The sequence below is a fragment of the Pinus tabuliformis genome, chromosome 6, assembly GCF_031772625.1.
Source record: "Pinus tabuliformis cultivar Carrire ecotype Pingquan chromosome 6, CPIR1, whole genome shotgun sequence".
Taxonomy (NCBI): Eukaryota; Viridiplantae; Streptophyta; class Pinopsida; order Pinales; family Pinaceae; genus Pinus; species Pinus tabuliformis.
The window spans coordinates 1,016,657,820-1,016,670,884 of NC_142292.1; the positions used below are offsets into that span (position 1 = coordinate 1,016,657,820).

The window sequence follows — 13,065 nt, forward strand, 5'->3', positions numbered from 1 at the left end:
ACTGGAATCACTGCTTCCCATGCTCAGAAAATTATGAGATTTCAGTTCATTGATCCTTGGCCTAAACCCAGAAAAACCCACGAAGGAATTGGCCAAATGTTGACCTTGGAATTTTGGCCCAAATTCCACTTAGCTCCTCTAGTTGTTGGCTGAGTTAGGACCCCTGTTTGACCCCTTAGATCTGCCCAGAAAATTCTATAAATTAGGAGTGTGATCCTTGCCCAAAACCCAGAAAGGGTTTCCCTTGGTTCCAACCTTCAAAAATTGACCCTTCATAGCTTGGCCCTCCTCCAATTTCGAATTTTGTTGTTGTGACTGATCTTGTCAATCTCTGCTCTCCCAACTCCAACAATCCTCCTCAAATGGCCCTCCAAGTGATCTCCTACTTCTCCCAACTAGCTCCAGCTCTACAATTCCTTCCTCCAACTCCCACGTGAGCCTAGTGATGGCTCGTTGCGCAGACCCAGGTAACTGTAAATCAGATTGCTGGGATGTTGGCTCTACTGGCTCCAAACTCACAAGAAAGGCTAGCCCTTTGCTGCTCTCCCAATCCTCTAACTCTCCCTGCAAATGCTTGATCACTGATAGCTCCAAACTCCCCCTGCGTATTCTCCAGCTAGCTAGAAATACGCACTCCCTGTTGTCGTTGAATGGTAGTGTTGTAACACACTCCTGAAATTCCTGAAATACTTATGGAACTGCCTCTCTAGGGCGGGCACGGATCAATGTTACCGGAATCGCCCCCCCCCCGGAGGATCCAAACCCGGAACCGCGCCCCGAGCGGTTGCGTTCCGGAATCCACAGAGGAATCGCGGTTCCGTTTTCAAGGTTGCGCGGTTCCGATTTTTTTTAACGATTCCTGCCAAAACAGGTTGCGCCACCCCGGAATCGCGCTTCGGCATGCGGTTCGGGCATGGGGTGGCGCCACGCAACCTGCCCGGAAGCGCACGCCACCCGCACGCCACCCGGGCGCAACCCGAACGCAACCCGCGCAGTTCAAATTTTTTTTTTAATTTCATTTAATATCTAACTTAACTAAGCATGAGGGGGTGGGTTAGGGGTGGGTTAGGGTCACTTTAGGGTGAGTTTAGAAAAGAATAAAGCCCCCATTCTCTTCTCATTTTCTCACTTTGAGTTTATGAGAGTTGGAGAAGAGAAGAGAGGAGAGGAGAAGAGAAGAGAGGAAAGGAGAGGAGAAGAGAGGAGAAGAGAGGAGAGCTTGGAGGAGTGAAGAAGGAGGAGCTAGGAGAAGGAGGAGGAGCTTGGAGCAAGAGCTTGGAGGACTTCATCTACAAGAGCTAAAGAGGTAAGTTCAAACCCCAAACTCCCTTGTTTTTTTGAAAAAAAAATTGTATTTTTCTCCTCCCTCTCCTACTCTTTCCCATTGTTTCTACTTGCTCCTTTATTTACAGGTTGTCCACCACCTATATCCATATTCCAAGATGGTGTTCTTTTGGCTTCTATGTATCATTCCACTCTTGGTTTTAATGATGGCAAGGGTGAGGAATAGAGGGGAAGAGGAAGGGGATGAACTTGGGACTCCTAATAGTAGTGACCCAATGTATGATGAGGAGGAAGGGTTTGAAGAGGAAGGGGATGAACTTGAAGAGGACACTGAAGCACAAGATGGGAAAGGTACATCAAATCCCTTGTGGACCTTTGTGACCAAACTTGAAGGGGGAAAGGGTGGTGGATCTTACAAATGGATGTGCCCTCATGATTGTCATGGAGGAAAACCATATACGGGTTCATATACCCGTCTGAGGAGGCATCTTTGTGGGGTGCTAGAGAGTGATGAAAAAAAGGGTTCTGTGGGGGTAGCCATTTGCACAAAAATTTCAAGTGAACAAAGACAAAAATACATCAAAATAGAGATGGCTGCACAACAAAAAAACAAGAAACAAAAAACTCATTCAGAATCAAGTGCAACCTCTAAATTTGGTAGTTGCCCATCTCCTTATGGTACTTCTGCAACCTCTGGAGGTAGAAAAACAATAGGGGATTTCCTTAATGTTGCTGGGAGGGATGATGTGGATGGAAAGGTAGTCCGTTTTCTTTGTGCTTGCGGTGTACCATTCAATGTGCTTCGCTCTCCCTATTGGCATGACATGGTAAAGGCCATCAATGAAGCCCCAAAAGGATACAAGGCCCCCAACTATGAGAAAGCTAGAACAGTGTTATTAGAAAGAGAAAAAGCTAAGGTTCAAAGAGCTTTGACACGTTTTACACATGAGTGGGTGGATTATGGGGTATCCATTGTATCAGATGGGTGGACAAATATTAGAAACCAACATTTGATAAATGTTCTTGGTGTTTCTTCTAAGGGTGCAGTATTTATTGCATGTCATGACTCCTCCTCCATCAGTGCAACTGCACAAAACATTGCAGATCTCCTATTGAAATCAATCAAAGATGTTGGTCCGAATAATGTGGTTCAAGTGATCACAGATAATGCAGCAAATTGTAAGGCAGCAGGAAAAATTATTGAGCGTACTCATCCACACATCTTTTGGTCTGGGTGCCTGGTTCACACATTGAACCTTTTGATGCATGATATTGTGAAACACAAAGAATGTGGGTGGATTGCTGAGGTTTACAGGAAAGGGAAGCAGCTCATTAAATTCATCACAGGGCATACAAGGGTAAACTACTTCTATGGCACTTACTCCAAGTTGCAATTGCTTAAAATTGCAAAGACAAGATTTGCTAGTTATTACCTCACCTTTAGGCGGCTAGTGAGGGTGAGACAAGCTTTAACTAATCTGGTGTGTGCTGAAACATGGGATGAAATTAACCAGTGTACAGATGGTGCTACTGCAGATGTAGTCAAGGACACTGTTCTTGACACTTACTTTTGGTCACAGGTTAAATATGTTTTGCAATTCACCAAACCAATTTATTACATGATCAAGTTTGCAGATTCAGATCGACCAGTAATTGGGGAGGTGTATGAGCAAATGGATAGCATGTTGGGGCAGATTAAAGACATTGTTGAGCCTAGAGATACCACCTTGTACAATTATATTCGTGAAGAGGTGGAAAAGCGATGGGATATGCTAAATGTTCCATTGCATGCATTAGCATATGTTTTGACACCTAGGTACTATCATCCATCATGGCTTTCAAAACCAGCACCTGGGGGGGGAAGCAGGAAAAAACCACACCAAGATAAAGAGGTTCACGAAAAATATATGGCTGCATTGAGTAGATTAATCCCTGATAATGAGGAGGCTGCATTGGTACGGAGACAGCTGAGCAACTATACGCTCAACACTGGTCCATTTGGGAGCATGCATTCAATTGAAGATCGAGAGCATTTTTCTGCTCTTGAGTGGTGGAACATGCATGGAGGGCCTACTCCAGTTCTACAGAGTTTGGCATTGCGGGTGCTATCACAGGTGGTAAACACTTCTTCTGCAGAGAGGTGTTGGAGCTCTTATTCTTTCATCCACAGTGTTAAAAGGAACAGGTTGAGTTTAGACCGGGCAGAGAGCTTGGTTTATGTTCATTACAACTTGCGATTGTTGTCCCATTACTGTGAAGATGCAAAGTCTAATAAAGACTTGTTGATTTGGGACAAGCATCCAGAGGAGCCCAATTTGGAGGATGGAGTGTTGCAACTAGAGCAATTAGAGGATGCTCTCCTGGTATGTCCATTATGGTATACCGTATGAATTTTCCAATTTTCCCTTATAAAGCATTTCTCTAATTCATGTTTTTAATTTTTTTGTTAACTAGTGTTTTTTTTTTTTGCATGAATTTTTTGAGCGATTCTAGGATGATGATGACCGTGTTGATATGCCACCACCCCCACCCCCATCTGGTCCTAGGTTCCATGGTTCAACACCAACAGCAGGGGGTTCTTCTTCATCAGTTCCAGTGCCACGACTTACACAGGGACCATCTTCTTCATTGCCACCACGTGGAGGCACGCCATCACGTTCTATTCGTGGTGGAAGGAGGAGAGATTAGTAGATATATTCACAATCTACTTCTTTTTGTCATAGTCTATAGATTACTCATTAGACTTGTAGACTTGTGAATTTGAATTTTGAACCTTTTTGGCTTGGCGGTGACCAAGTGACATATTTTGTAAACATTATTATTTGAATTTTGGACATGACAAATGTTGACAGTTGCTCACTTGCTAGATAAATCATAATATGCTTAAATGTTTTATGTTTTATAATATGCTTAAAAATTTGATGTATGTTTGTAATAGCTAGAATATAGATGATTGTTGTACATACTAGTAACTACAATGGAATCATGGATGCCATATCTATCTTGATTTATGCAAAAATATGCATGTTTTCATGTCTTCTACAATTAATTTGGTATTTGGGATGTTTGTTTTGAGTATAAATGCAAAAAAATATATAAAAATATATATATATAGCAGACGCTTCCGCGGACGCTTCGCTCCCTAGATTTTTGGAAAATGACGCTTCCGCGCTTCGCGCTTCCGCTTCGCGCTTCCGCTTCGCTCCCGCTTCGTGCAACACTGGCACGGATGGTCCCCCAAAGTAGAGGTTGAATCTCCTGCTTGAGAAATTCGTGGCTAAACAGCGAGTCAAGTAATTTTGATTGCAAGGTGTAAAAATGAATCCAAAATGAGAGTTGCTCCCTCCTTATAACTCCTTGGGCCTCCCTAGGCTCATGTGGGTCCCTCCATCCACCTATTCCACTTTCCCTCCAAGCTATTCGAATGGGCCAATTCAAACTCCCATGTGGGTGGCCCCCACATTCCACTAGCAACCAAATAAAGTCGAATTGCCTCCTAAGTCCCTAAGTCGAAAACGATGGATTCTCTTTCTTAGCCAAAATTGTGCAAAATTGTATAGCAACACCTTGTTGGAAATGTGTTTGAGAAGGGACATGACAATCCTCCCCTCCCAAATGTTGCTTGCCCTGAAGCAACCTCAAAGTTGGGTGCTCCAAAATGTGCTCACCTTCCCAAGTGGCATCCTCATCCAGCAAGCTCTTCCAATGCACCAAAAATCGCTTGTCCTTAAGCAATGCCTAAGCATGCAACCTGTCTCACTATTGCTCCCCACTGTCACTGCAAAATGTGTCAGGGTCCCAAATGTGCCACTAGATCGTGCCTGACCTCTTCACTGTCCTGACATGGAAGAATCCTTCAATACTAGGATCTCAGGCAATCCTGTCCAACATGAAGCTCCCCTTGCTCCACTCACTATCCTGCCTAGTGAAAGTACCAGAAGTCCCCTACTCCATCAGTGACTCACTAAAGCCCAATGGAAGATCTTTATGATCTCCCTCTGTAGTAGTCAGTGCATCCCTAAAGGTTATTGAGCTGTGAAGAGTTGTGATGCCCCAGTTCCCTGCTAGTCCCAGAGTGGTGCCACCATGTTGACGCTGCACTACTCTGACTATGTCATACTCCCCATCGTGCGCAGTCAATATCCTCCTCTCTTGGAACTTGATGGTGGAATACTGAAAGAGGCGAGACACAGCCTGCCTGGGCATCTCCATGGCACCCAAGCCTACCCATCCAAATCCAACTTCAAACCTGTGCAACAACAGAGAATGTCTGCCTCCCCATATGATGAAACCCTCTGTGAACCCCCATGTGTCATCCCAAGAGCAAACTATATCACTCTCTGTCACAACTCTGCTCATCACGAGTGATCTATCGATCAACTGAATCCCTGCATCCCATAGCCAGACCTGTTGCGACATAGCCCTGTCAACCAATGGAATCCCTCTGGCCCTCGTCTTTAGTCCTTGTAGGTGATCACTATATAGGCTCCATATATCATGGGCTAATCTAATGCATGCTAATCGGCCCTGTGCTTGCCACTGTGTAGTATCGATGATCGCTGGAAGCCACATATGCCAAAAAGCTACCCTCTGAATGCAACCAAAAGATGGGTATCCAATACTCATAATCGACTCAGGGTATGTGGATCCCTCCTGTCCCTGCCAACCATCTCCCCTGAGTCTGCCATCCACCCTCTCGATAATAAGCCAATATAAGGTCTGGAGCCCGAACACATATTGGGAATCTACCTCAGTGGTAACCGCTATCCTCTGCTCATGCTCGATCCCGACATGCCCTGAGAAAAGAGTGACACATGTCTCCCTCGGGACTAGATCCCTAGACATAGGCTCGGTGATGAACAATATGCCACCCCTGCAGATGATCACCTCATCCCCCAACCTTTGGTTGTCAACTGATGCACCAACCCAGCGCCATCGTTGAAAAGTCTCCCCCCTAGTGCGCCGAGTCTCACCCAAATATCTTGGGTGAGCTCCTCGTCCCCCGTGGCTCATGCCCAAAGTGCAGAAAGTCGACAACAATTGACTGCGCCCATGAGGGATGTAGAAGAGGGTCAGGCGTGTGAGTCCTCGCGGATACCATCAAGTATTGCTCGTCTGTGTCCCCGTCGATACTGGGTGAACTACACCCAAAGGTATGCCCAATGTTTTCGTCCAAGGGTCTCCCTCGAGGCAACACTCCATGACCTCGTTGTGCAGCACTATACATCCCTGCATGCCACCGATCATCCTAGTACTCCTGGACATGCCACTGTACACCATGGCCTACCCCTGTACACTGCTAGGCCATCCTGTAATGGCCTGGGACCCGCATGTTTCATTGTCCCTATCACTCCTCGCATGTACTCAATGTGATGTGAGGCACTCCCACTCCACAGCGTAGTCCAACATACAATGACATACCACCCTGCATCTCCATGCTCCTCTGCAGGCCCCTACTCCTCGCTCCATAGCCCCGCACACCACTGGATGTTATGGCCTAATGTTGGGTCTGTATGCATCAGACTACATTCCTCTACATAACTCTGTGTAGTCCTATGTACCACTGCCCACTGTCGTACCACCTTATAACATACAGTATCCTGCATGGGCCAAAATATCCACCTCTCTGCTAGTACGCCCTCCATGATGTGGGCTACATCCCCCCATCTGCTCTGAAAGACCTGAGCGGCCCGACTCCCCACATGCTAATGGAAATGACACTACTGTGCCTATCCTCAATAGTCCCTGTGTCCCATATGCTAGTAAGAGAGCACTCTCTCCATACAATGCCTTGTCTGATAACCTGTCGATGCCACCTCCTCCTACCATCTCCTGCCAGAGTAAGCTAGTCACCCTGTGACTCCACACACCGTCAATATGCCAAGACAACTCATGAAATATGTCTGCTCGCCTGTCAAACCATCCTATCACTAGTGCTAACTAGGGCTCTGATGGAGATCTGAAAATGTGGGTGCGCTCAAGCGTCAAATCCATCCTGTAGCTACTACCATCACCTACCAGCTCTATGATGTGATGGAAAATCCCACCTGGATCCCAAAAATAGTCTGGCCCTCGAGTTCCTCTGGTAATCCATGGCCTCTGTTGACATGTGGCCATGGATGTATCCAACTGCCTAACCTGCTCCATCAAGTACCAGCTCAGTACCTCTCGCCATCCAATCCCAAAGGAGAGATCGAATGTGTAATCCTTTGTGGAAGGAACAAGCCCTCCAAGCTGATGTGGTATCATGCTCAGCTCAGTCCTGCTAACCTGTCCACCCCCTCGGGTACATCTAGACAACTTGGCCTCCCTCAATCCAACACATAAGGGTGGGTTGATAACGCTATAGACCCCGCCAGTGGGCCTCTGAAGTGAACTATGCTGAAAACCCAACGCGTGACCTCTATGCTGCCCCTCATCAATGGCTAGCCCAAGGGATGGCTGCACATCCTCCTCCATCACGGGCTTGACATGAGCCTTCGACTACTCCTCCATAGACAACCCAATATGCACGATATGCTCACCAGTCAATTGTCGGCGACTGTCGTCTGGCAACTCCATCATAGATCTGGAGGCCTCTGTACCTATCGGCTCCTCAACAAGAGTGGAGCTTGTTGATTTAGGGTAGCATCGGATGTGCTCTAGCCATGAAAATTGGTGGAGAGGCTAAAGCACATGAGATCTCAAAGACCCATAAATGGTTTGGGCAGATTCTAACTAGTTTGGGAGATATTAAAATAATTAACATTTTTAATGGAGTTCCTAAGTCTAAAACTTGGGAAAAATAAAATATTAATGGGTATTAATATAAAACTGGGTTAGAAGGTTCCAAAAGTCATGGATCAAGCAATATCTAATCTTAGTCGTTGATTAGAGATTTAATCTCGGTCGTTGAAGGACCAACAGGAAAAGTATAAGAAGAGGCTTGAGGGTCAATTGGAGAATACATTGAGGGAGACCAGTCAGTTCGATTTCTGGAGCGGGGTTAGCTGAGAAATTTGAGCTAGTGGTCTGGAGAGCAGCAGGAGGTAGCAACTACGTAACAGAGAGTCGAGAACAGCACCAGGGAAAAAGTGTAGAGGTTGGAGAGGCAGACGCAGAGCCTGTTAGGCAGATGTAGAGGCTGCAGACTGTTCAGTCACTGGAGGGCATGCATCACGACCTACGTGGGTGACGCAAAGAGGCCCAGTGCTGACGCAGAGGGTCTGGGAGCTACGCAGAGGTCAGCCAAGCTTACGCTGACTGGGGGAAGTGTTGAGGAATTTTCTCTTTGTTGTGTAAACCAGTTTGGCACCCAGTTGTACTGAAGAATTGTTGAATAATAAAAACCTCCCAGTTGCACCAGTTTTCCTACATTGGGTTTTTCCAGGGACTGATTGTCCAAAATATTTGTGTCGATGTGTTAATTCTTATGCATGTATTTGTTTCTGTATTATGATGTAATATCTGCAACAGAATTAATTTTAATGTTTACTGAAGGATTTTCATAAATAACTTATCGGGAAATAAGTAGGTAAAATAAATCAGTTGTTGCAGTGATAGAATTTTCACATGGTATCAGAGAAAGTAATCAGGGACAGGAAGGGAAAATCAATTATGGGTCGAGATCATGATGCAGAGGCATCTACGTCAAGAGACTCGCACAGATTTTCAGAAAATTGCAAAAGAGAAAGTGATTTCGATTTCTCTATGTTGGCTTCTAGGCTGGAAGAAGAAGTGGCTTGTGTGACTAGCTCTGCATCATCAGTGGTATATAGACAGTGGGGCCTCTTGGCATATGACGGGAATCTGCAAATGTTTCTCAGATTATCGGGAGGAAAAGATGAACTTTCAGATCACCATGGGGAATAAGGCAAAATGTACTCCAGTAGGGAGGGGTACCATAGTTTTTCAAACAGAAACGAGAGTGGTTCCGTGCTACCAATGTGCTGCATGTACCAGGATTAGGGATGAACTTACTTTTCGTGTTGCAACTTCAAGTTAAAGGCTATGACGTTTTCTTCATCAGGGAGAAAGTATACGTCAAACACCTGAGCTGGAAAAAGAAAGTGTAGATCGGGATCAAAAGTAACAGGTTGTACAGACTACAACCAAAATCACCAATGGCACTAATAGGCAGTCATGGAGACAAGGATTTGAACGAACTATGGCACAAAAGAATGGGACATTTGCACTATGGGGCTCTAAGAATTTTTAGGAGCACTGTAACAAGAGTTTTGAATCTTAGTATGAAAGGAGATGATGTATGCAAAGGATGTGCTCTAGGAAAGTATGCCAAGGTGACATTTCCCAGAAATAAAAACAGGGCCAAGAGTGTACTAGGATTGATACACTCAGATATCTGCGGACCCATGTCCAGTAAAGCTCTTAGTGGTGTCGAGTACTTCCTTACCTTCATTGATGACCACTCAAGGAAAACTTGGATTTATTTTCTGAAAACCAAGGACGAGGTTTTCTATCGATTCAAAGAATTCAAGGATTTGGTGGAGAATCTGACTGGGAAGAAAATAAAAGTTTTGCGCTCAAATAATGGTGCAGAGTATGTCGATAAGGACTTCACTGATTTTTGCGCTAAGGAGGGCATCAGAAGAGAGTGGACATCTCCGTACAATCCGGAGCATAATGGAGTAGCAGAAAGAAAGAACAAGACTATTGTAGAAGCAAATAGGGCCATGATGTATGATCAGGGTATGCCAAAATTCCTATGGACAAAAGCATGCAACACAACAATCTATGTTCATAATAGAACTCGTCATCGGGCATTGGGCAAGATTACTCCAGAGAAAGTCTTCACAAGGAAGACGCCTGAAGTCATTCATTTCAGGATATTTGGAAGCTTAACATATTGTCGCATACCCAAGGAAAAGAGTAAGACGTTGGATCAAACTACAAAGAAAGGATATCTAGTGGGATATAGCGAGAACGCTAAGGCATACAGAATCTATCTTCCAGGGAGCAGGAAGGTAGTAGTTCGACGAGATGTGAATTTCATGGAAGATAGGGCTTTCAGAAAATCTCAAGAAATGCCTTCCGAGGAGTACTCAAAAGAGGAACCATTGGTCAAACCTCTTCAACCAACGGAAGAAAAGAATTCTTCTTCGAGTCAGGAAGAATCACAGGATGAGGAGGATCTAACAGAAGCACCTACTGGCAGAGGAAGAACGAGCAGGGAACTTCGTCAAATTCTGCGAGATGCAGAGGACTTCATCGGTGAGCCAAGGAACAATAAGAGGGAGCGAAAAACAACTAGATAGATATCAGGCATTAGTAGCTTAGGATGGGGAGCCTGCCAGTTTTCAGGAGGCAGCTCAACATCAAGTTGGGATGGATGCGATGGTAGACGAGTGCAACTCCATAATAGTGAATGATGTCTGGGAGGTAGTGCCAAGGCCTCAAGACAGATTAGTGGTAGGCTTGAGATGGATCTACAAGATTAAATACGCTGCAGACGGCAGTGTTGAGAAATACAAAGCCAGGTTTGTGGCTAAGGGGTTTGCTCAGAAGGAAGGAACTGACTACGAAGAGACCTTCGCCCCGGTAGCCAGGTATACATCTATTAGAAACATGATATCTCTTGCAGCACATATGGGGTGGGAGATTCATCAGATGGATGTCAAAAAGGAATTTCTGAAGGGTGTGATAGAAGAAGAGGTATACATTGAACAACCAAAGGGCTTTGAGACACATGAGAAGAAGTCTCATGTATGAAAATTGAAGAAAGCCTTGTATGGGCTGAAACAAACACCTAGAGCGTGGAAAGGGCGAATCGATGGCTACTTGCAGCAAATGGGATTTGTCAAAAGTGACGCAAATCCAAATCTCTACTATCTGGTTGTAGAGAATGAGCCTCTAATCTAAGTATTATATGTGGATGATCTCTTTCTGATAGGATCATCCAGGCTCATAGGGGACTGCAAGAAAAATCTAGCCACGGAGTTCGACATGAAAGATTTGGGACGAATGCATTATTTCCTGGGGTTGGAAGTTTAGCACAAAAAGGGGGAGATCTTCCTTGGGCAAGGGAGATATGCTACAGAAATCCTGAAGAGATTCAGGGTGGAAGACTGTAGACCCATGGCTACTCCAATGATAACCAACGGGAAGAAGATTGATGCATTAGAAGACAAAGATGTCGATCCCACCTCATATAGGCAACTCATAGGGTCCCTGATGTATCTGGTCAATACCAGGCCAGACATTTGCTACGCTGTCAACACCCTCAGTCAGTTCACAGTGGAGCCGAAGAGGGCGCATTGGGCAATAGCCAAACATGTTCTCAGATATTTACAGGGAATGATCGATTATGGACTCTTGTACACCAGGGGTAAAGATATCAGATTGAGTGGGTTTACTGATGCAGATTGGGCAGAGAGTTCAGTGGATCAGAAAAGTACCTCTGGGAGTTGTTTCAACATTGGATCAGCAATGACCCCCTGCAGCAGTAGGAAACAAAAATCTGTGGCTCTGAGCTCAGCTGAGGCAGAATATATGGTTGCAAGCACAGCTTCATGCAAGGCCATATGGCTTAGAAAACTGCTTGTGAACCTATTCAGAAGAAAGATGGAGGTGACCAGGATCATGTGTGATAATCAAAGTTGCATCAAGCTCTCTGAGAATCCATTGTTTCACGATTGGTCAAAGCATATTGATATCCAGTGTCACTTTGTCAAAGACTGTGTCCAACGAGGAGTTGTACAGTTGAGCTACACTCCTACAAAAGAACAGGTGGCAAACATCCTTACCAAGGCCCTTGGAAGAACCAAGTTTGATTATTTCAGGCAGAAGTGGGGATGATAAAGAATCCATTTCAGTAGCAAAAATGGGTATGATGTTACAGTGCAGTAGCAGTCAGCAGTAGCATGATGCAACATGATGAGAAGGAGTTTGTAGTGCAGATGCAGTGTTGGGAAGAAGGACCAACAACAACACGGATGCAAAGGGAGTTGCAGTGCAGATGCAGTGTTGAGAAGATGGACCAGCAGCAGCACGGATGCAGAGGGAGCTACAGTACAGATGTAGCAATGGGAGTGATAGAGCCATGGGCAGCAGAGCAGAGGATGTTGGGCAAGGAGACTTAGCATCAGCACAAGTACCGATGTCGTATGATCAGAGTAATGCTATGTGTGGAGTATTACTAGAGCACAGTCCTCGCTAAGAGGGAATGTTGATTTAGGGTAGCATCGGATGTGCTTTAGCCATGAAAATTGGTGGATAGACTAAAGCACATGAGATCTCAAAGACCAAGAAATGGTTTGGGCAGATTCTAACTAGTTTGGGAGATATTAAAATAATTAATGTTTTTAATAGAGTTCCTAAGTCTAAACTTAGGAAAAATAAAATATTAATGGGTATTAATATAAAACTGGGTTAGAAGGTTCCAAAAGTCATGGATCAAGCCAAATCTAATCTTAGCCGTTGATTAGAGATTTAATCTCGGCCGTTGAAGGACCAACAGGAAAAGTATAAGAAGAGGCTTGAGGGTCAGTTGGAGAATACACTAAGGGAGACCAATGAGTTTGATTTTTGGAGCGAGGTTAGCTGAGAAATTCGAACTAGTGGTCTGGAGAGCAGCAGGAGGCAGCAAGTACGGAACAGAGAGTCGGGAACAGCACCAGGGGAACAACGCAGAGGTTGGAGAGGCAGACGCAGAGGTTGCAGACTGCGCAATCACTGGAGGGCCTGCGTGGGTGACACAGAGAGGCCCAGTGCTGACACAGAGAGGCAGGGGCTGACGCAGAGGGTCTGGGAGCTACGCAGAGGTCAACTAGGCTGACGCTGAGA

At 45.2% G+C, this 13,065-nt stretch overlaps 1 protein-coding gene and 1 pseudogene across 2 annotated transcripts in view; one reads left to right on the forward strand and one right to left on the reverse strand.

Annotated features, from left to right (window-relative positions):
* Positions 1-13,065, reverse strand: part of LOC149262440 (integrin-linked protein kinase 1-like) — a 265,252-nt pseudogene that overhangs the window by 119,785 nt on the left and 132,402 nt on the right. The window lies entirely within an intron of this gene.
* Positions 751-4,424, forward strand: LOC149262441 (uncharacterized). Its single transcript, XM_089424616.1, has 2 exons — positions 751-3,647; positions 3,778-4,424. The coding sequence occupies exons 1-2, from the start codon at positions 1,443-1,445 to the stop codon at positions 3,970-3,972; spliced, it is 2,400 nt and encodes a 799-aa protein (XP_089280742.1). The 5' UTR covers positions 751-1,442; the 3' UTR covers positions 3,973-4,424.

Bases quoted from the DNA above. Each gene is read 5' to 3' on its own strand.
- LOC149262441 (XM_089424616.1), top strand. From the start codon at position 1,443: ATGGTGTTCTTTTGGCTTCTATGTATCATTCCACTCTTGGTTTTAATG. The intron at 3,648-3,777 runs GTATGTCCATTA...GAGCGATTCTAG, and splicing joins AATTAGAGGATGCTCTCCTG to GATGATGATGACCGTGTTGA.